We start from the raw sequence: 25149 nt of genomic DNA, 5'->3' as shown, positions 1-25149 counted from the left end.
TAGGCACATATTCCTACAGATCATCTTTATTTATATAGCACTTTATACAATATAGATTGTTTCAAAGCAGCTATGTAAGGTAAACTTTTTTTTCTTCAGATTGTCAAATTCTAAATGTACCCTTAATTATAGAATGACCCACCAACATCTTTTGTTCCTGTTCACACAAATTATTACGGGAAAGATTATTGATTAATAAAGACAACAATATTTTTGCATGTTTTCTCACACAACACTACGTTATAACCTCACAATACTTTTACCATAGTACACAGCAACATATTTCAGATTTTACAGAACTGTAGGGAGTGTCATGTATTTGCAACAAGTCTGGGTTATTAAAAAACTGTGTTGTGTATTGGTTATTAGACAAGTAAAACAAAATAATCAATATAAAAGAAAATAAAAACAATTAAACATCAGTCAAACTAATATTAAGCATCCTCCACTACCATAATGCAAAACAAAACAAAACCAACTTAAAATAATTAAACATCATAGAAGTTTGTTGCACTGCCTTAAATTTATGCTGATTTAAATAAGAAAAATATTTACAGTAATCACAACTGAGAATACTGGGAATTACACAAAATAAAAAAAAATGTTTCTACAGGCAAATGTCATGAAAATAAAGTGATTAAAAACATCTTAATAGTCTATAAAATGTTTCCTTTTATTATTCAAAACATATATATGTGACCCGAGCATGCTTTGTCTCCTTATCTTTATTAAACCAATATAAACAGTGACATTTATGATTAAAATACCTAAAAATGGATTTTAATGTTATTTGTGTGTACACACACACACACACACACACACACACAAAAACAAACATTCCCAAGGCTGCATTCTGTACATAAATACCAACAACAAGGATTTGTCACGCTGTAAAGCTAACACTGAATGGGGTATTATGACCGGCCTCCGTCAGATTATTTATGAGTGGGGCTGTAATTGAACACTGCAAATCCTACAGCTTTGAGTTATGGATGAACAGGAGAGGGCGTTTGCAAGTGTTCTCCATATGCTCCTCTCTCTCTCGCTCTTAACAAACTTTACAGATTCATACAAGCTTATTTACACGGTACAACAAAATACACAGGGAGTTGTGCATGTGACATCTGTAGTCAAAATGGGAAATGTAACACCTCAGAGAAACTTCACCTCAAATAATTTGCCATTATACAATACTGTACAGTACAGTTTTTAAGAAATTTATATTTTATTCAGCAAGGATGTATTAAATTGATCAATAATGACAGTAAAGACACAAAAGATTTCTATTTTAAATTAATGTTATTCTTTTAAACTCATCAAAAAATCCTAAAGAAAAATATATTACAGGTTCCACAAAAAATATAATGCAGTATAATGGTTTTGAACCTTGACCAAAAAAAAAAAAAATAAAATAAAAAAAAAAAAAAATAAAATATATATATATATATATATATATATATATATATGTGTATATATATAATATATATATATACATAGAATATAGAATGATTTCTGAACAACTCTGACATTGAAGACATAAAAAAAATTATACAGTAAAAAATCTTTAAAAATCTTACCAACCTCCAAACATTTGAAGAGTAGTGTACATGGCTACTGAAAACAATTAAAATGCTACCAGAAAACTACCAGACTTGCTAAGACATCAAATGATATTCATTAAGCATGCACAACTGATTGAATTAAAGCTGAAATCGTTTTATGGCCTTGAGGTTGCAATTTAAAAACACAGTCTGCATTCAACATTTCTGTCAAACGTGAAAGAGTGACGCTCATTCCATTTTGCAGTAATGAACTACACAAACTCTAAAGCACTTCTGGGACTCACGCTAAGCAGGAGCAATATGAGATGTTAAATGTTTATCATATCACAGTTCAAATCGCATTCACAGTGTGTCAGACATTTGCATGAAATTGCCTCTATTGAATACATACATATATATTCTTTAGTTTATATTTTTGAGTGAAATGGATTCCTGAATATTACTATGCTCACTATGATGTGTCCCATCAGAGGTTTTGTTCACCCAAAAATGACATTTTTTGTCATTATGTACTCATATTACTTTCTTTCTTCTATGAAGCACAATAGTAAAAATCTTAAAGAATGCCCAGTGAATGAGGACTGGATAGTTCAAAACCACAAAAGACATCTAAAATGATCACTAAACTAGTCCTGTACACTGTAAAAAAGAATTTGTTGAGTCAACTTAAAAAAATTTGTTACCCCGCTGCCTTAAAAGGTTTAGTCAACTTGAAATGTTAAGTTTTACTAAGTGACAACTTAGATATTTGGGTTGATTCAACTTACAATATTAAGGCAGCTGGGTAACAAACAGCTTTTAAATTTAACAAAACAATTTTTAGTGTAGCCAGCTCGAATATCTAAGTTTTCACTTAGTACAACTTAACATTTCAAGTGAACTAAACCTATTTGAGTTAACTGAACTTGCCATTTTAAAGCAGCATGGTAACAGATTATTTTAAGTTGACTCAACAAATTGTGTTTTTTGGTTTTTTTTACAGTGTAGTTGTTGTTCACTGATCTTCTCTCCAATGAGTTTTTGGATCACAGTTTTTGGAGCTGATCTCAAGAACTGGATTAGTATGAGTCATATGAATCATTCAGACTGGTTCTGTGAACTGAATCAACTGATTCACAGAAAATATCTGATTCAAAAGAACAACTTATTTACATTACTGTACAAATCAAAATTATTCAATATTTTAAATATTGGTTATTAAGCACCTTCCATCCACAAATCAGAATCAAAGGTGCTTAACTAATTAACTCTCTAACTAACAGTTTAATATTAATATTAGTTTAAACTGATTGATTAAAACATGCAACATTTTGCATATTTACAGCCCCAGTGCTTATTCACAGTTATCTTGATAAGTTGCCCAAAATATCCTTTAAAAATTCACTTTTTTGTGTTGCACAGTTTGAAACTGTGTGAGTGTGAGTAAATAATAACTGAATTTTTTTTATTGCTAGCTGAACTAAACCTTTAAGCTTTCGGCTCTATCTCGTTCTAAAGCCTGTTACTGTCATAAAGCACACATGCAGCCATTCGTTTACCCTCTCTGACCGAATAAACAGCTTGTTCTTAAGAGCATCATGTCACATTCACATCTGTGCTCAATTAAAATCTCAATCACTCATGTCGAAAGACGTTCGGCTCCAAAACAGTATACAAAGATCAGTGTGGTCAAAAATATCGAGAAGGATGCTGTAGTGTGTTACTACAATAGTATAGTATGTATACCAATATCAGTCTAGCCCTACTATCCCATTCCAAATACAGACAATATGCATTTGGATTGATGGGAAGGTCCGGTCCAAAATCCACTCTCCTCTCCTTCTGCACCCCTCATCTTTTTTATTCTGTCCCTCTGACCTCTCTGCGTTCTGCCTGACTGACCCTCCTGATTTAATGACCTCGCACAGACGGGACGCTCAGATAGAACGGGCGAGAAAGGGAGCGAGTGGGAGCCAAAAGCTAAAACAAGCGGAGTGGGATTCATTGCTGCTTACAGATCAGAATTCTCCAATTTTATCCCTCAGATTCATCTTTTATTTTCTTCATCTGTTCGTCCTCTCTCCTGTAGCTTTAGTGTCACTGTATCTGCAATTCATTCCCCTCTCCTTCTCTGATACAGCCATTCATTTCAGGCTGTCACTCAAAATACCTGTCCCATCCTCAGCCTTCATTTCAAATGATCATTCCTCTCTCTCCCTCTGTACTCGTTTTCAGAGTGGATTTGAAAGGAGTGACAGACACGCCGAGCCGAGAAAGCGTGGCAGAGGAGCCAGCAGATTCTATATCAAACAGAAACACTTGTGCGTGCACACAAACACACCTCCGCCGCGCATTCATCATTTTTTGTTATTTCAACAAAGCTAATGCAACCAAAGTCCTGATGATGTCACTCTGATGTATAAACTGACATTCAATCCTCACAAACTCATCAAGTATTCAGAGCAGCCATAATACCTTCACTTCAACCCAAATCATTTTTGCCTACATTTACGGCTTCATAACCACAGAAAATAAAAATGACAATGGCTGTGTTCCAAAACTTAGTGAGCTGTCTTGCTGGCTCCCTGCGTAAACTCACGAGAGACTGATCTGATGCTACCAGCCACAAAAATAGCACTTCTTCCATGCTCAAAATTGAATTAAACTGATTTCAGAATTGAGTTTGGAGTTAGCACATTGCCAAGCAAATGACGCAACTTTTTTTATAACCATAAAAATATTACACACAACAGTCCATTGTGTGTTTCTTAATACATTAAGATTAGATTTTTTTTCATGTATACATATATACATACTGTATGTGACCCCGGACCACAAAACCAGTCATAAGTAGCATGTGTATATTTGGGTCAAAATTATTGATTTTTCTTTTATGCCAAAAATCATTAGGATATTAAGTAAAGATATTTTGTACATTTTCTACCGTAAATATATCAAAACTTAATTTTTGATTAGTAATATGCATTGCTAAGAACTTTAAAGGTGATTTTCTCAATATTTTTATGTTTTTCGCACCCTTAGATTCCAGTTTATCAAATAATTGTATCTCCGACAAATATTATCCTATTCAAACAAAGCATACATTAATGGAAAGCTTATTAAATTTTAAAAATGACCCTCATGACTGGTTTTGTGGTCCATGGCCATCCTATTCAGTGAACTTCACTGGTACATTGTGGGATTGCCTTCTCAGCACAGGACACATGCAATGCTGCCCTAAAAAGAAATCCTATTAAACTTTTGGAAGAGGTTTCACATCTTGAGCTTACCTAGGATGCTTTAAAATGCAGCTCACAAGTTTTGGAACAGAGTTCATGCCTTCTATGAAGTTGTTCCAATGTTCCCAAGCTGATCAACAGTTGAGAAAAGTCCTAAAACTAGAGAACTTTCTTTGTAATCAATAAGTTCAGTGAGTTCACCAGAAGTCATGCATTTGGGGCCAAATGGACCAAAAGGCAATATCTCAGCTTTCAATTAATCTTATTTTCAGCTCAAAGCAATTTATAACACTGTATGTGAATTAACTGTGAGCATGAAGGACAAACAAATAAGCAAACTGAAGCAAGCCCATGTGTTTTGGATCACTATAGAGTGCTTATGCATGCACAGGTGATCAGATCTGCCGTCCAGCTGGAAGTCCACTTGCATGCTGATCACATGCATCACCAATTACCTCCTGCCATCACATAACATCATAAACTCCAAACGTCACTAATGGCATGCCAGCCATTCCTCTTTCATCAGTGTCACCATCAGTCATAATAACGCATTAAATGTGGTTATCAGCTGACACGCTGTTTTATTTGGTTCTTCAATAAGTTTCCGGGGGTGAAACCCCTCACTCGCTTCATGGCAACCCGCTAGTTCACCCTCATGAGCTCGCATGACACATTAATAAATAAAGATACGCGCAGCAGGCGCGCACAGCGCTACCCGATACGCACGACACTCACGCAAAACTAAAAACACTCAAAGGTTACAAAAAAACACAGTAGGCATCTAAAGCTAATAAAACATTGAAACATTATACACACAAGATGCATAAACTGAATTGGCATCTTAAAGCATGTATTTAGATTAGTTGCATCATTGTCTAATTGTCTAACATGTCCAGGTGATACTGAAGTAACGTTATCAATAAAAGTAGCTGTTATATAAACTTGTCAGCAATTTTTCAGAGTAAGTCAGAGATCTTACCTGCTGCCTCCTCCTGATCAGTCCGGCCCGAGCGTTCTTGACAACCGACCGACCGACCAACCGAGCGACCGCTGATCCTGCTGCTGAGAGAGTGCCGGTGCTCCGTGCGCTCAGCCTCCCCGCTCTCTCTCTCTCTCTTTCCCTCTCTCACTCTTTCTCTCGCATCATCATGTTGCGGTTTCAAGTTTAAAACAAGTTGAATGCTGCATGACTGAGCAGCATTGTCGGGTGTCATTTATTATCCACAAATGAAGCTGGCTAGAAATGTCATTTTGCATCTCAATGCATTTAAACAATATGCATGTGACCAATCGTCTCTTAGCATTGCATTACTAGATTTATTTCTTTTTAGATTAAAATTGTAATATCCGATGGTGCTTTGCAATATAAATGAAAACCAAGTTTTAAATAAATTTTGTTAAAAAAAGAAATGCATTTAAATTCAGTAAAGTCTGTGTACATCTTGTTTGCTATCATTAATTGACATTATAACTACAGTAAGAGTTACCACTGTTTATTGTGACGTGTATAAATTCGTATATTACGGCAAATCTATAATGAAGTCATAAACAATGTTTATACCTAAAAGCGCTTGACACGTTGCTATGGTAAAGCGACTTCAGGGCAATGACTAATTTGGTAATCCAATTTTAAATGTGACTGAAAATTTGTTTGTAAACTGTAAAACTTATATACACTTATATTTTAGCCTGTTTGTAACGGCAAGTGGGCACCCTTCTGCCGCTTTATATTATATTATATATTATATTATATTATATTATATTATATTATATTGAGTTCTTTCAAAGCGCAGCTGGGACTCTCGGGTGCACTTGCTGCCATCATGTGGACTAAAGTTTGTACAAATCTTGATACAATATAGGTTTTGTGTTTATTCTGTAGACCTTTTTATGATACTTTATGGCGCTTTTTATTATTTGCTTTTTATATATTTATTTTTAATCGCCATCCCTTCTCCTTGTATTGAAAAGGAGGGGTTTATCGTTTAAAATCATGAAATGAAGAGTTACCTACATCCTTACCGTACTGAACAAGACAGGTTGCTTCAGACACATCTGGTAAATGACTAATATAACTAGGCCTCAGAGCCTCATTGTATTTGCTTGACACTCTACTTCCCTCTGCTGGACAAGCTTCAAAGTTAATGGAAGGAACATGGGAAACATATACTTGGAGAAGCAAGAAAAAGACTTGAATCAAGTATGTGATATAACTTTATATAGATCAAAGGCTTGTATTCCAAATGGAGAAACATCAGACGGCATTAAAATGTTTATTTTACATGAGTTCAATATTCTAAATGCCTGCTACTTGCAGAAGCTAGCTATAAGACCTAAGACTTATTCTCACATTTTATTACTTTGTAATATAATATTATATTGTTTATAATATATTATGCATTACTGTTATACAATTTTAAGTTATTGTAGAAGGAAGGCCACCATATTTTCCTACTTTGTGTATTTACTATTATTATTATTTATTTGTTTGTTTCTGTCTTTCTTTTAGTGCTGGGCAGTGATTAATCACGATTAATCGCATCCAAAATAAAAGTTTTTGTTTATGTATGTGTGTGTATTGTGTATATTTATTATGTTTATATAAAAACACATACACATACAGTATACACTGTAAAAAAACAATTTGTTGAGTCAACTTAAAATAATTTGTTACCTTGCTGTCTTAAAATTTTAAGTTCAGTCAACTCAAAAAGTTTATTCAACTTGAAATGTTAAGTTGTACCAAGTGACAACTTAGATATTTTATATATTCAACTTAAACTTTTAAGGCAGCTGGGTAAAAAAAAACCCAGCTTTTAAGTTTAACAAACCACATTTTTTGTTTAGTCAACTCAAATATCTAAGTTGTCATTTAGTACAATTTAACATTTCAAGTTGACTAAACCTATTTGAGTTGACTGAACTTAAATTTTTAAGGCAGGAGGGTAACACATTATTTTAAGTTGACAACAAAGTCAACAAATTGTTTTTATGTTTTTTTTTTTTTACAGTGTAGGCTAAATTTTGAAAATGTTTACATGTATATATTTATACTCATATAATTGTATTATATATAAAAATATTTAATATATAAACAACATATTTTTCTTGATATTCGTGCATGTGTGTGTATTTAAATATACATAATATATATAAACAGTACATACATATTATGTACACAAAAAATTATTTTGGATGCAAATAATTGCAATTTATCATTGCTTGATTTTTTTTTTAAATCAAGAATAAATGTATTACATTTGATGTACACTTAGTATTACTAATATAGTTACTCTTAATATTGAATAGTGAATGCTGTTAATATTGAAAGGCTGATTTTAAGTTTTAAGTTTTTAAGGTTTTAAGTTTAATTTAAATTAAGAAATGAATATATGATTGTGTTTTAATGTACAATAATATAATATTTTAATTATGAGCTGTTTATAAAATTTGCATACACATGTGTGCATAATTATTAGGCATGTTGATATTCTGGTCATAGTTTTTTTTTTTTTTTTTCAAGCACATTTTACCAATTCCAAAGCACATCAACCTTAATTACTACTGTTAATTTTGTATTTAATCATTTATAAGTGATATATAATTGTTCATGAAGGTTGGAAGTGAAAAACGTAAATTCAGGAAAAAATATATTCAGGTGTGCATAATTATTAGGTTTTCTTTTACAGATAAAATGAGCCAAAAAAGAAATTTTAAATGTCCATGAGATATATTAGGTCATGACCATTGGACAGCAAAATGCTCATTGGTTCAGTACAGTCAGAAATAAACAGGTGGAAAAGAAAAGACATGGTAACTGCAAAACAATTAAGAATTAATTACTTTAAATTGTATAAATGTAGAAAGTTTTCTGTGAGGGTGTGGGATAGGATTAGTCTATAAAGTCTGTGACTATCTGTATATAAAAACTACAGAAGTCTATGTAATGTCCCCATTTAGCCAGAAAAGAGATTTAACTTACGATTGTTTATAAACTAATCCTAACCCACACTCTAACCCTACCCCTCAGAAAACTTTCCACATTTTTACAATTTAAAGAACAAAAAAAAAGTTTCTTATTTTTATACAAATTTTATACTCCCCAAAGGAGGTTTTTTGGAGATCTGGTCAGGTTTAGCTCACTTTTGAGTACACATTTGTCCCTAAAACATGGTTATAGGTACAGGCCATAGGTTCTCACACACGCACAGGGTACATTTCTTCAGTTCTTCGCTTATGTTGTGCTCAAAACACAAGAGGGCAGCAGCAGTGCATCATGAAATTATAGATAGCTCTATCTGCAGACCTGTGATGAACTGGATATAATTTGGGGAGAACAAATATTGACTGGTTGACTGCACATTTTCCTGCTTACGCGGCGACTCACCAAATGAAAAAATACGACATGACAATAAATTTAAGTTGGAGTTGTTTTATAAATTAACATGTATTCTAAAACTAACGTTTAGAAAATAAATACAATGCATTTTATTCCATTGCACTATATAGCATAATCTGCACACCAATAACACGAACATTGCACCAGCAATACAGTAATATTATTAAAGTTCCCTAAAGGCCACTTTCACTACAGTCGATAACAGAGGTACACCATGGCACCAGTTGCGTTTGTACAAAACAAACGGTTATGATTCATTCACTTACGCACTTTTCCTATTCAGTGCAGGATGATTTACTATACTGGGAATAAATCGCTTTTTACTGCATAAACAGCCCGTGAACGATTCTGTACTCCAGGTAAAGGCAATTTATGTCCATAACAGTTTTTAAACAAATATCAAAGTATGCCCTCATACTGAATGAAAGCCTGAACGCCCCTGGAACCATCCCCTCTGAAAAGACTCACTAAAACCAGTCTGACCAGGCTTAAAACCCATGTAAAACTAGTCAACAGACCGGCTTGACCAAGCAAGGAGACCAAGCTGGAGTTCTCTGCCCCCAAACCAAAAGTTAAAAAAAAGTACAAACGGAATGTAAAAACTTCCTGTTATAAGCGCACTTTGAAAAAGACGTTCTGCGTTCTATTCGTGTTCCGCTGTGCTGTATCCAGCTGTTTTCGAACGCAAAAAGAACGCAGAACGCATTCTGTGTGTGTGTGAACGGCCCAAAAATTACAGGCTTAGGACCACGCCTGTTCTAGGAGGAGTGGGTGAAGGCGTAAGTGTAGAAATTTTTCACTGCCACACTTTACAGCTGCAAAGGAGCACAGGGCAAAAAAGTTGAAAATGTCTGGCGTGGCATCCACACTCGCCAAGAAGAGAGCCCTGGCCGCTGGCTTTGGGACGAACACCAATGCGGTGAAGTACCTGAACCAGAATTTTGAGAGTCTGAGAAGTGAGTGTCTGAGCCGAGGGCAGCTGTTCTGCGATCCAACGTTTCCAGCCGCTCCCGAATCTCTGGGCTTCAACGAACTCGGTCCACGATCGTCAAAAACAAGAGGCATTGTGTGGAAAAGACCCGGGGTGAGTACTGTCAAAGCAACATAAATGTAGTTACCAAAGTAATGCATCATTACTCAAATCTGTCTATCTATCTATCTACATTGTTAGTGCGGCATGAAGCATTAAACTCTTGGTAATGTGATTATCATAAAAAGCAATATATGCCAGCACATGACTCATCCCATGAGTATTTAAATAGAAAACAGGCACTGTAGAACAAATCTTCATGCAAATGCTTTTTACTACTTCTGCAGGAAGTGACCTCCAATCCTGAATTTATTGTTGGAGGGGCTTCAAGAACAGATATTTGCCAAGGAGGTTTAGGTAAGTGAACGCCCCTACTAAGTGTAGTTCTAACAAGTCCACAAGGTGTTCCTTATGAGGAATCTCCAAAAGCATGTGAGATTGACCAAATTTGTCTTACCTTTTATGAAGCTCTCTTGGAATTGTTCTTATTGTTTTGAATTATTGGGAAATCCCCTTTGACCATGTGAAAACATTTTTAGAAGCACACACATTGTCTTTGAGTATTCTCTTCCCCTTTAAACTATTTGCATGCTCTCATAATGAGTTAATATTGAACTGCTGTCTAATTATCACTACTAAGTGAGACCCTAGTTACTCACACATCAGAGAAGTCTTTGTGCACCTTTTTTGGAAAAATACTAGCCACTGCTGTTTTCAGCTATCGTGTTTGTTTTGCTTGCAATGAAACTGTTGAGCCGGATGGAGAGATCCTCATGATTTGGGGTGTGTTATGCACCATTGCATAACACAGACGATGATTCTTGTAACCTCTGCCTTACACGGCTGTTTATTATTTAACATGCTAGACATTTTTTAATTTTTACTTTATTACCTATTTTTGTACATTTGCCTCCATTTTTTTATTTCTTTACATAAAATATTATTTGTGACCATGGACCACAAAACCAGTCATAAGGGTCAATTTTTTAAAACTGAGATTTATACATTTATAAATTTTTAATTATAAATAAGCTTTCCATTGATGTGTGGTGTGTTAGCACAATTTTTGCCCAAGATACAACTGTTTGAAATTTTGGAATCTAAAGGTCCAAAAAATCCAAATATAAAGAAAATCACCTTTAACGTTGTCCAAATGAAGTTCTTAGCAATGCATATGACTAATCAAAACTTAAATTTTGATATTTTTGCAGTAGGAAATGTACAAAATATTTTCATGGAACATGATCTTTATGTAATATCCTAATAATTTTTGGCATAAAAGAAAAAACATCATTTTCATTTTAACATCAACTCAACATCAACAATCATTTTAACCCGGTTTTGTGGTTCCAGGATCACATTTTTGTATTTATTAATTTAAGCTTGATTGCAGTATTTTTTATTTCATTTATTTATTATTTAGTCAGTTTGAGATGTGCATAAGCTTGATTTGAGGGTCATGCAATACTTGTAGCCTCGCTAAACACTTCAGAGTGGCATAAATTGTTGTGTAAAATAAAATGCTTTTTCAGTCCTACAGTCCTGCTTATAGTTTCAGTGCACGTTGAGGAAACCACAGTCAACCCTGTCAGCTTAAGTATTGCTATAGTAACACTTTCAGTGTTGTTGCACATCATAGTAGCATCCGGAACATATTGTCATATCTGTGTGATTCATTCAGCTGAAATGGAAACTGTGTTTAAGCTCAGTGAGTTATAGGCATTTCATATCAGCTGATATGTTGTGGAAGAATCTGAAAGGCGGTTTATTTAGTGGCATTCCACTAAACTGAGTTGTCTTTGTGAAGATTATGGAATGCAAGGATCTTGGGGCAGGACAAACAGTGTAGGCCTACAAACAAACCACTGGAGGATTGAATGTCAGCATTTGAGCATGTAAAAAATTGTCTTCAAGGGATAGTTCATCACAAACATTAAAGGATTAGTTCACTTCCAGAGTAAAAATTGACAGATAATGTACTCACCCCCTTCTCATCCAAAATGTTCATATCTTTCTTTCTTTAGTCATATAGAAATTTTGTTTTTGGAGGAAAACATTTCAGTGTTTCTCTCCATGTAATGGACTTCTATGGTGCCCCCAAATTTGAACTTCCAAAATGCAAGGAAGAAGGGTCTGATCTAGCAAAAAGATCTGTTTTTTCCTCTAGTGATGACAGTTAGGGTACGTATAAAAACTCCTCTCTCGTTTTCTCCTCCAACTTCAAAATCGTCCTACATTGTTATTTTGCCTTTTTTGTAAAGCGTGTTTGATCTTCTTTGCATGTTCACTTTGTAAACACTGGGATGGTACTTTTGCAGCGATGTAGGACGATTCTGAAGATGGAAATGAGATTGAGTTTTTAGATGTACCCTAACTGTCATGACCGGAAAAAACAGAGTTCACACTGAGCTAGACAAGACGAGCATTTCAGGTTAAAAAGTATATAAATTGTAATTTAAAAAAAATAAATAAATAATCGACCGTTTATGTAGCTGCTTGCCTTTTCCATTTTTCAATTACAATGAGTACTGAAGCCTTCAAGTTTTTTAATCTTATTTTTTTGTAACTACAGGTGATTGCTGGCTCTTAGCTGCCATTGCTTCCCTAACCCTTAATGAAGACGTTTTGGCTCGTGTCGTTCCATCCAACCAGGGCTTCGGGCAAGACTATGCTGGAATTTTCCACTTTCAGGTAAACAAAGTAGATATGAAAGTTATGTTGCACTTGGACAGCTTGCGTAGAGAAATATGTTGAATAATTGGGATGTTTGCAAAGTGATGACGTTTTAAAGAGCCACTGAAGTGCTTTGAAGCACGCGTCTGTATTCTATATCTTGACGTAATTTCAACTGAAATAGGAAGATAGGGCCATTTCAAGCAGTCCTGTCCCCTTTTTTTAATAGCCAATAGCGGTTTGTTTGTTTCACAGCTTGGACCAGAGCTGCTGAGCTTGGTAAAGCCACATTTGACAGCCACAGTCTCATTCATATCGCTATAAAATATAGCATTCTCTGTAGAATTCAAATATCACATATTCGATACGTTTTGTGGTCTGCGCCGACTCGTGCGTATGGTCCACTCCGTGCTATTGTGTCTCTGGCGGTTCACTTGACAGTATTCATTCACCCCTGTGAAAAGCATATTTACACTGTCTGAATAATTCTCCTATATAGTGCACTACATGTCTTTCACCGTACAGAAAATACAAACACAGCTGTCTATTTATAGTGTAGGGGGCTAGACTTTCATAATCTAGAGAGAATTTGATTGGACAGAATTTTTGATGAGAAGCTGAATTGCAGGGTGATGTCTAACTTGACATTAAGTTAGAGATTGTAAGTTTTGAATGCTTATGTCTTCTAAATGCAAATTTTGTAATTGTTTTGGAGCACACTAGCTTATAGATAACCTTAATACTAAAATAAAAGCCAAAAAAATAGGTTCATATAGCATTTTGAGTGTCTAATACTAGCAGTTATTAGACAGATAGATGTCAAATAATTGGTACCACTCTTCAACCCAGACTCACATTGGCTTGGTTTTATGGGTTGGGATGTTGGAACGTTTTTATCAGGACAGGAAGCTTAAACTGACTCAATAGACGGACAGCATTAGTCCCAGAGGAAGTGCGTGCTCAGTTCCTCTATGTGCTCAGCCTTGTATTTTTAAATTCCACATTTTGCCATGCCACTAAGTTTGATTGTGTTTAAGCATTTAAATCATTTCCAGATCATAACTGTAAGTGACACCAGAGATTATTCACAGGCCTTTCAGATGTAGCAGGCATATTAGGCTTGATGCTGTGCGTTCATGTGTTATGAGGTTGTATTTTAAATCTTGTCTGCCATGATTCCTCCCTAATTTAAGTATATTTGTTTTGATGGTTGCAGTTGTGGCAGTATGGAGAATGGGTGGATGTGGTGGTGGATGATCGATTGCCCACTCGTGATGGAGAGTTGCTGTTTGTTCATTCCGCCACATGCTCAGAGTTTTGGAGCGCCCTGCTGGAGAAGGCCTATGCTAAGTGAGTCATATAATCGTCCTTTTGTTGGGTTTGAGATGTGTTTGGCTTGCATAACAGCCACAACTGCAGTCTGTCTTACATATTAAAAGTGGTCTATTTGTTTAGTCTGTTTTTTTTGGTTTAAAATAGTGTATTTAAAATTATTATATTTAATTATATTATTTATTATTCTTATTTTAAGATTTTTTTTAATATACACTAACTAAAAGTCTTATGTCAATAAAATTTTCAAAATAATTTTTTCATATTTTAAAAAGTAAATTATTCCTATAATGGCAAAGCAGAAATTTCAACATTTTTATTTATTTGTTATGCTATTATTTATTATTATTTTTAATTTAAGATTTTATAAAAATAAATTTATACTAACTAAACGTTTTGAGTCAATACGATTTTTTTAAATATTTCTGAGAAAAGTGTAGGATAATGTTCTGACAAAAGTCTATTTTTTTATATTTTAAAAAGTAATTTATTCCCGTGATGGCAAAGCTAACTTTTTAGCAACATTATTTTTTATTATTATACTATTACTTATTATTAATTTAAATGTAATATATATTTTTAAATGTATACTAACTAAAAGTTTTGAGTCAATAAGAATTTTTTCAAATGTTTCTGAGAGAAGTCTAGTGCACACCATGGCATTTATTTGTTTTAAAAAGTGCAGATAAAACAGGAATAAAGTGACATTTTTTGACAAATAACTGTTTTATATTTTTTTCTATTTTATAACATAATTTATTCCTGTTATGGCAAAGCTGACTTTTTATTATTTTTATTATTATTATTTATCATTATAGTTGTATTTATTATTATTTTTAATTTAAGATTTTATTTTTTATGTATACTAAGTCAATAACGATTTTAAATATGATTTTTTTAAATGTTTTCGAGACAAGTCTAGTGCTCACTAAGGCAGTTATTTGATCAAAAAAGTAAAGTAAAGACAATAATATTGTGACGTAGTATTATAATTAAAAAAAAAACTTTTTATATTTTAAAAAATAATTTATTCCTGTGTTGACAAAGCTAAATTTTCAGAATTGTTTTATTATTATACTGTTATTTATTATTATTTAATTTTAATTTTAATCAATAAGATTTTTTAAAGTGTTTTAGAGAGAGAACTCTAGTGTTTACCAAGGCATTTATTTAATCAAAAAATACAATACAAACAGTAATACTGTGACATGTTATTACAATTTAAAATAACTGATTATTTAAAAATGTAAAATTTTAAACAATTTAAAATAACTAACATTTTTTTATATTTTAAAAAGTAATTTATTCCTGTGATGGCAAAGCTGAATTTTCAGCATTGTTATCATTTATTATACTATTATTTATTATTATTTTTAATTTAAGATTCAAAAAAATGTATACTAACAAAGTCTTGAGTCAGTCAATTTTTTCAAAATGTTTCTGAGGGAAGTGCAATGCTCACCAAGGTATTTATTTGACCAAAAATACAGTAAAAACAATAATATTATGACATATTATTATCATTTAAAATAACAGTTTTATATATATATATATATATTTTTTTTTTTTTTTTTTTTTTTTTGATTAAAAAGTAATTTATTTCTGTGATGGCAAAGCTGAATTTTCAGCATCATTACTCCAGTCCTCAGTGTCACATGACCCTTTAGAAATCATTCTATTTGATATGCTGATTTGCTTGCTCAAGAAACATTTCTTACTATTATCAATGTTGAAAACGGTTGTGCTGCTCAATATTTTGTGGAAACTGTGATACATTCTTGTCAGGAATCTTGCAGAGTGATCAGTAGTCATACACACGCAGCTCCCAAATGTCATATGATACTTTTATATCTTATGCTGGTAGTTTGTTTCTCTCTTTTTTTGCACACTTGTGTGACATCGTGTTCTCTCTTTCAGAGTGAATGGTTGCTATGAAGCTCTGTCTGGAGGTTCCACCACAGAGGGTTTCGAGGATTTCACTGGTGGGATTGCAGAATCGTTCGAGTTGAAACGCGCCCCGTCCAACATTTTTCAAATCATCAAGCAGGCCCTGGAATCTGGAGCTCTTTTGGGATGCTCCATAGATGTATGAGCTCTTTATTAGTTCACCCAAAAATTAAAATCCTGTCAGAAAAGATGAAGTAAAACAGAATGCTTATTTCCTACAGATCACCAGTGCAGCAGACTCAGAGGCCATCACTTCTCAAAAGCTTGTGAAAGGACATGCCTACTCTCTTACTAAAGCAATTGAGGTTAGTCATCTGAGTGTCTTTCATTTTTGGGGCTTTTTTGGCATTACTATTACAGATAATGCCTTGGATTAGACTGAATTCAATTGGTTTCTTTTACGCTTGCTTAGTTAAAGGAGACGTACACTAAAAGTAGTATTTTACTTATTCACTTTTATGTGCGTACTTTCTATAATCTTGTCAGGTTAATTACCGAGGCAGAAAGGAGAAGCTGGTCAGAGTTCGTAATCCTTGGGGTCAGGTGGAATGGACAGGAGCCTGGAGTGACAAGTAAGACCCAAAAATTCAAAACAATATTCATTTATTAAGATATATATTATGCAGTTGCATAAGCTTGTAATGAAGCTGTTGTAGTGTTAAGGTTTAAAAGTGAACTTCCCCCTTTTTAAGAACTACAAAATGTTAATTATTTTACCAAAATAAGAGGGATCATACAAAATGCATGTTATTGTTTATTTATTACTGATCTAAATAAGATATTTCACATAAAAGACGTTTACATATAGTCCACAAGAGAAAATAATAGCTGAATTTATAAAAATGACCCCATTCAAAAGTTTACATACACCTTTTTCTTAATACTGTGTTGTTACATGAATAATCCACAGCTGTTTCTTTGTTTAGTGATAGTTGTTTGAGAGTCCCTTGTTTGTCCTAAACTATTAAACTGCCCAGTGTTCTTCAGAAAAATCCTTCAGGTCCCAAAATTCTTTGGTTTTCCAGCAATTTTATGTAATTGAACCATTTCCAACAATGATTGGATGCCGGGGGGTGAAAACTTTTGGAATTTGAAGATCTGGATAAATTTGACTTATTTTGTCTTCTGGGAAACATGGAAGTATCTGTAACTATCCATTCAAAAGTTTTCACCCCCGGCTCTTAATGCATGGTTTTTCCTTCTGAAGCATCAGTGAGTGTTTGAACCTTCTGTAATAGTTGCATACGAGTCCCTCAGTCGTCCTCAGTGTGAAAAGATGGATCTCAAAATCATCCAGTCATTGTTGAAAAGGGTTCAAATACACAAAAAATGCTGAAAAACCAAAGAATTTGTGGGAGCTGAAGGATTTTTCTGAAGAACAGCAGGCAGTTTAACTGTTCAGGACAAACAAGGGACTTATGAACAACTATCATTAAACAAAAAAAGGGGGGTGAAAGGGGGGTGTCGACTTTTGACGTCAACTGTAGCTTGACTTTACTGCTGTGTATTTTAGCTCTTCTGAATGGAATGCTGTGGATCCGTCTGAGCGTGAGAATGTGAAGGCAGAAGATGGAGAGTTCTGGTAAAATTCAGTTAAAACCATATAACTGCATCACTGAAGCTTATTTTGGCACAATTATTCACTACATGTTTGCACTTGTGCAGGATGTCATTCTCAGATTTTGTGAGGCATTATTCCCGCATAGAGATCTGCACTCTGACCCCAGATACGCTGACATCAGACTCTGTCAAACACTGGAGTACGAGTAAATTCGATGGCACCTGGAGAAGAGGCTCTACAGCTGGCGGCTGCAGGAACCATCCATGTAACCATGTTTATATTTCTGTAACCAACCAAATGATTTAAGTGGGTGTGACAACATCAGCTCAAGTTTGACATGAGTTTGGACTTTGTGTTCACTGTACGAATTGTAAAAAAAAAAAAAAAAAAAAAGCTTTGCACCACAGAAATAAATTACATTTTAACGTATATTCATATAGAAAAAGGGTATTTTAAATTGTAGTAATATTTCACAATATTACTGTTTTTACTATATTTTTATTTATTATTTTATTGTACTTCTGAGCATTCCATGATTCTTTCAAAAACATTTAAAAAACTTTTATGTTAAAAAAAATCCATGTGAAATGTGCAATTTAAGAAACTATGTACTGTAACCTGTTGCTTTAATTGTCATCTTAATTATTTGTCTTCCTCAGACACCTTCTGGATGAATCCTCAGTTTAAGATCAAGCTGGAGGAGGAAGATGATGATCCTGATGATAATGAAGTGGGCTGCAGTGTGGTGATTGGCTTGATACAGAAGAACCGGCGTCAGCTGAGGAAGTCTGGAGAGGACATGCACACCATTGGCTATGCCATCTATGAGGTGGGGCTGATAAGATACGAATGTTTTATGTCTCCTTTCTTGTAAATTTAACAACGTAACTCGTAAAGTGCACTGTTCATAAAACTATTCTTTTTCTTTTTATTCTAGGTGCCTCCCCAGGTGAGAACAATGGAGTAACTTGAAAAGGATTTCCCAAACAATTGCATGAAAGGATTAGCTCACTACCAGAATAAAAATTTCCTGATAATTTACTCACCCCCATGTCATCCAAAATGTTCATGTCTTTTTTTTCAGAAATATGTTTTTTTAAAGAAAACATTCCAGGATTTTTCTCTATAAAGTGGATTCAAAGTGCAGCTTCAAAGGGCTCAACATGATCCCAGCTGAGGAATAAGGATCTTATTTAGCAAAACAATTTCATTTTCTTAAACAATAATAAAAAATTATATAAAAGGTGGTTAAAAAGTGTATATATATACTTTTTTAAAAACAAAAAAATGAACAGTTCTGCAACGATGTAGGACGATTTTGAAGTTGGGGAAGAAAACACCATGCAGTCATGCAGACTTAGACAAGATGAGCTTTTGAGGTTAAAAAGTATATAAATTGTTAATTTATTGTTTCAAAAATGACAGATTGTTTTGCTAGATAAGACCCTTCTTTCTCAGCTGGGATCATTTAGTTCCACTTGAAGCTGCATTTAAACTGCATTTTGGAAGTTCAAACTTGGGGGCACCACTGAAGTCCATTATGGAGATAATTCCTGAATTTTTTTCCTCAAGAAACATAAAGACATGAACATCTTGGATGACTGTACATTTTTTTTCTGGAAGTGAACTTCTCCTTTAATTTCTTTTGGTATTTTGGTAAAAATACTAGCTAATATTAACCACAGAGAAATCCCCTAGCAATCACCCAAGCCACCCTGGCAGCCAGCCATAACACCGTAGTAGCGTTGACTTTTGTTCAGGCAAACACCACTCTGGTTTATTCTACTTTTGGTTCTTGACCACCTCATTACAGTTCCGCGGGCAAAAGGACGTTCATCTGGATAAGAACTATTTCCTGACCCACGCTCAGAAAGCTCGATCCGAGACCTTTATCAACCTTAGAGAAGTCAGCACCCGGTTCAAACTTCCTCCTGGAGAATATCTCATCGTCCCTTCCACATTCGAACCGCACAAGAACGGAGACTTCTGTGTGCGTGTGTTCTCCGAGAAACAGTCTGAGATGCAGTAAGGAAATTCAGCAAATTCTTCCTTTTTCCTAGAGTTTGTAGTCACCAAAATAATTGTAGTCAAATTAAAAAAGGTATATAAGTAGAGTTTGGGATTATTAAGATTTTTAATGTTTTTTTAAAAGAAGTTTCTTATGCTCATAAAGGCTGCATTTATTTGATCAAAAATTCAGAAAAGTGTAATTTTGTGAAAAATTATTGCAATTTAAAATAACGGTTACCTATTTTAATATACTTCAAAATAGAATTTATTCCTGTGAAGCAAAGCTGAATTTTCAGCATCGTTACTCCAGTCTTCAGTGTCACATGATCCTTCAGAAATCATTCTAATATGCTGATTTATGATAAGTGTTGGAAACAGATACTTTTTTCAGGATTCTGTGATAAATAAAAAGCCAAAGAACAGTGTTTATTTAAAATATAAATTTTGTGTCACAATATACACTACTGTTCAAAAGTTTGAGGTCAGTATATTTTTTTTAAAAGAAATTATTACATGGATGAAAACTGATAGTAAAGACTTGCATTGTTATAAAAGATTTCTATTTTGAATAATTGCTTTTTATTAATCAGAGAATCAAAAAAAAAAGTATCACAGATTCCAAAAACATATTAAGCAGCACAACAGGTTTAAACATCAGCATGTTAGAATAATTTCTGAAGGATCATGTGACACTGATGACTGGAGTTATGATGCAGAAAATTAAGCTTTGCATCACAAGAATAAATTATGTTCAAAAGTATATTAAAATAGGAAACCAATACTAGAAATCGCAATAATATTTCACAATATTACTGTTTTGTCTGTATTTTTGATCAAATAAATACAGCCTCAATGAGCATAAAATCTTACTGATACTACAAGTAGTAATAGTAGTAGTAGTATTACTCAGTTTTTTAAGAAGAGGTGCCATATGACCTGTGAAATTCTCCTTTGTATGTGATACACCCATATGTTTATCTGCTCTGTGTCTTTTATTTCCTCCAGACAATGTGATGACCCTGTAGAGGCAAACATAGATGATGTAAATCCTATTTTTCTGTGTTCCCGCTACAATGCTAACATTGACTTTATTAATGTGAATATCATCAATAAACCTTTTTTCTGACCCCTCAGGAGACAGTGTCTGAAGAAGAGGTTGATGCTGGCTTTAGGGGACTGTTTACTAAACTTGCAGGGGATGTGAGTTATTTTAGACCCTGCATAATATAAATTATACCTTGATTAACAAGAAACATGTTTGACCAAAATACATAAAAATGTAATAATGTTTGCTCTTGCCTAAGGACATGGAAATCTCTGCCACTGAGCTGCGAACAATTTTCAACAAAATAGTCGCAAAAAGTAAGTCTTTTCTGAAATTACTGATTAAAAACATATTCATATAGATATTTAGTAAACCAATTGTCTTGTCCTTACAGGAACAGATATTAAGACAGATGGTTTCAGTATGGAAACGTGTAGGGTCATGGTGAACCTCATGGATGTATCCTTTACAAATACTCCAACAGGCAGTTGTTTAAGATGTCCAGAGATACACTTCTGTTTAACCTAGTATTAATGAGAGTCATAAGCTGTTTGACTTAACTCTAGTGCAGGAAAGTGGCAATGGTAAACTGGGGTTAGCTGAGTTTGCCACTCTTTGGAAGAAAATTCAAAAGTATCTGGTAGGTTTGTCTTAAGTTTGGCATATAAAAAGTGCAAACGTCATGGGTCTTGGGATAAAATAGTTGTCTTTTTAGGCCATTTATAAGAAGAATGACATGGATGGGTCCGGCTGCATGAGTACACCAGAGATGCGGATGGCTTTAAAGGAAGCAGGTACGCTGACCTTTGACCTTCGTTCAAATTTTTAGTTTTAAAATGAGTTTTTAATGAAGGAGCAGTAAGTGACACTTCAAAGTAACCCCAAAGTAACTTGAGTTATTGGTAATCGTTGCACAGGATTCTCTCTGAATGACTGCATTCATCAGAATCTGGCTGCACGCTATGGAGACACAGACATGAAGATCGACTTTGATAACTTTGTGTCCTGTGTGATGCGCCTGGAGATGATGTTCAGTAAGATCAGTTCATTTTTTTCCTAATTGGTTGAAATATGTTTTTAATTATAGGTTTTAAAGGGGTCATCGGATGCTAAGTTCACTTTTTCATGTTGTTTGAACATTAATGTGTGTTGGCAGTGTATGTACAAATCTACCCTATAATGATAAAAATCCATGCAGTAGTTTTTAATTAATCTGTAAAAATAATATCCCCTTTTTCAAATCGAGCCGTTCTCAGATGCCTGTCGGTGTGACGTCACACCAACAGAGGCCGCTCCCACAATAGTTGAATGACATGAGCTCTTACCTTAGACCAGCTGTCACAGTCCAGTAACTTTCCATGTTTTGATGCCACAGCAGGGATGTAAGTTAGACAAGAATATCTCCGATTGAGCGATTGAGGTGTTGTGTTGCTGGATGTAATAATGAACATAGTGGTCGTCATTTACTCCCGATATCTGAGCCACTGAAGATGCAGTAGATTTGCATTTGTTTGTGAAGGCAATGCGCCTCCCGATCCACATGTATCCCTCTATGTTCACGCGAATCATTCATGATCCAGCTTCACTTACAGCAGAAGTGTGTATAAGCGTTTTTTTATGAATCTTTGCAATCGCCTTTCCTAATAACGTGGTAGTTAGGAAGTTCAGCGGCTAAACGTGGCTAAATGCGGCTAATGTAAACAAGACCGTCTTTCCACAGAGAGAAGAGAGGGGCGGGGTGAGCAGAGCTCATTTGCATTTAAAGGAACAACTGCTTAGAATGAGATGATTTTTGCAGACCTGATTTTGACAAGGTAAAAAGGGTGTTGTTTTACAAAACCATTGAGAATTTTTAATCAAAGTATATTAGAGACTTTTCATTAAGACCCTAAAGAATCATATGAACTTGTGGAAAATGGGCATCCGATGACCCTTTTAATGGTGTTTTTTAAAGAACTGTATGGCTATAAAGTACTTGAGGTTTGTTGGCAGCATTGTTCATCACTTCATTCATTACATACTTTCTGAATTGTCTCAAATTAGACTTTTTTTAAAAGGGTCATTGGATGTAAACTTTTACGTGTTGTTTTAACATTAATGTGTGTTGGCAGTGTATGTACACATCTACCCTATTATGACAAAAATCCATGCAATGGTTTTTAATTAATCTGTAAAATAATATCCCCTTATTCAAATCGAAAGGCCACTCCCATGATAGTTGATTGACATGAGCATCTCCCGATCTACATAAATTCATCTATGTTCACGCAAATCATTTGTGATCCAGCTTCACTTACAGCAGAAGTGAGTATATATAAGGGTTTTTTTATGAATCTCTGCAATCACCTTTCCTAACAACGTGCTAGTTAGCAAGTTTCACGGCGAAACGCGCTAAATGCGGCTAAAGTAAACAATCTCTCAGAGCAGCAGAGAGAAGAGACGGGCGGGGCGAGCAGAGCTCATTTGCATTTAAAGGAACAACCCCTCAGAATGGGATGATTTTTGCAGATCTGATTTTGACAAGGTAAAAAGGGTGTTGTTTTACACAACCATTGAGAATTTTTAACCAAAGTATATTATAGACTTTTCATTAAGACCCTAAATAATCATATCAACTCGTGGAAAATGGGCATCCGATGACCCCTTTATCTTTCAGTTAAGTAGAATTTCAAAAAGGTTTTTCAAAATGTTATGACTTTCATTACCACCTTGTGTGTGCAGCATGTTTGCAGTAATTCAGTTGTATGTATTATTTGACATTTAAGTTTTTTATATCCATTAAAAGCAAATTCTTCTTTTTTAACTTTTGCAGAAGTGTTCAAAAGGATTGATGTAGACAGCAGTGGGTTCATTGAGTTGGACTTCTTCCAGGTACTGAACATCTTGCAGTCTAATAGTGCTGTATAACTTAATGTTTATTAATTTCGAGCATTTTAAATGGTTCTTTTTCTTTCTTTCAGTGGCTGACGTTTGCTATGATTTAAAGGCCCAGAGGATTATTATGATTATTATATAGTATTTTTATTGTGCTAGTTAACTTGCACAGAAAACCATAATATAACTAAATGCTTAAATGTGGCCCTGTACCACAAAACCAGTCATAAGGATCAATTTTTTTATGAAACTGAGATTTATACATCATAAAAAAGATTTCCACTGATGTATGGTTTGTTAGGGATAGGACAATATTTGACCGAGGTACAACTATTAGAAAATCTGGAATCTGAGGGTGCAAAAAAGTTTTGATATACTTACTGAAGGAAACTTACATGATTTTTGGCATAAAAAAAAAAATATATATATATATATATTGTTGACCCATACAATGTATGCTATTGCTACAGATATACCCATGCTACTTATGACTGGTCTTGTGGTCCAGGGTCACAAATAGTATAATGGACCAATTGGAATTTGTAAATGTTTCCACTGTACTTTGCTACAAAGATACAAGTATAGTTTCCTGTTGTTATATTTGTAATGCACTTTCCTTTTGTTGCGGTGCTTGCAAGGCATCACTGTTTTGATTTTATTGCTGCTCCAAATGGTGTGGCTTGTTGAGGAGAACTGTGCAATTACTTTAAATGATCAGTTGCATGATTTTCACTTGGTCATATAGACTTATATGGAAAGAGCAATCAGAGTTATATATAGGCACCAGATTATCATACCAAACCTTTTGGCCAGTAAGCAACCACATATAGGGCTGCTGTTTGTTTGAGAAATCACTGCTCACATTTTTTAAGAAAATGTAAAACTAGCAGACAACAGTAAGCCAACAGTGAAATTACAGACCTGATGAAATCATTTGACAAATGCAGGATTTTTTTACTTCAGTGTAGATGTGTTTCCTATCCACCTTTCTCTTTAACACGGAAGTAAGCCTATGGGTGAGACTTGCGGTTCATTAGCCGCTATAGGGAAATAACAAGAAGAATAACAACGTGCAGTAAACGGTAAAACTGTTTGCACTACAAAGCAGCATGCTCATAATTAAGATAATACATTAAAATAACATGGTTAGACAATTCGCAAATCAAGCAGCAAAACGAGGTGTTTTGTACTTACATCTGTCTTTAATTGTCTAAAAAACAGCTACATTATAACAGTCCATGAACCATGATATTGTAAAGCCACAAAACTGTAATTTAGATTCAGTGCACAGACTCCATTAATTTTTTTATGGTTTTCATTTGAATTGTATACTTTTACTGAATTAATTTTTTAAGCTGAAACCAAGTTTACTTGTCTTTACTGCCTTGCAAGCACTGGTATTTTCTTAGTGTAAATGCAAATATAACTTGTATTGTGGACCATTTGGAATTTGTTGCTGTAGAAAAAAAAATAAAATCTTTTAATATTTGTAACATTA

At 34.2% G+C, this 25149-nt stretch overlaps 2 protein-coding genes across 2 annotated transcripts in view; one reads left to right on the top strand and one right to left on the bottom strand.

The window, feature by feature from the left end:
- Positions 1-5835, bottom strand: part of cdh23 (cadherin-related 23) — a 308861-nt gene extending 303026 nt beyond the window's left edge. Inside the window, exon 1 of the mRNA XM_051125171.1 lies at positions 5760-5835. The gene's annotated coding sequence lies outside the window, so the exon portion shown is untranslated. The remainder of the gene's footprint in view (positions 1-5759) is intronic.
- A 3973-nt stretch (positions 5836-9808) lies between these two features.
- capn2a (calpain 2, (m/II) large subunit a) lies at positions 9809-25149 on the top strand. The gene is made up of 21 exons (XM_051126331.1): positions 9809-10263; positions 10497-10566; positions 12782-12900; positions 14099-14232; positions 16132-16300; positions 16383-16466; positions 16648-16733; positions 17675-17743; positions 17827-17987; positions 18382-18551; positions 18660-18671; positions 19536-19747; positions 20738-20774; positions 20867-20932; positions 21037-21094; positions 21172-21236; positions 21349-21417; positions 21493-21571; positions 21695-21811; positions 23590-23648; positions 23738-25149. The coding sequence occupies exons 1-21, from the start codon at positions 10027-10029 to the stop codon at positions 23759-23761; spliced, it is 2097 nt and encodes a 698-aa protein (XP_050982288.1). The 5' UTR covers positions 9809-10026; the 3' UTR covers positions 23762-25149.

This window comes from Labeo rohita, chromosome 13, assembly GCF_022985175.1.
Source record: "Labeo rohita strain BAU-BD-2019 chromosome 13, IGBB_LRoh.1.0, whole genome shotgun sequence".
Lineage (NCBI taxonomy): Eukaryota > Metazoa > Chordata > Actinopteri > Cypriniformes > Cyprinidae > Labeo > Labeo rohita.
This window is presented reverse-complemented; position numbering and strand designations above follow the sequence as displayed.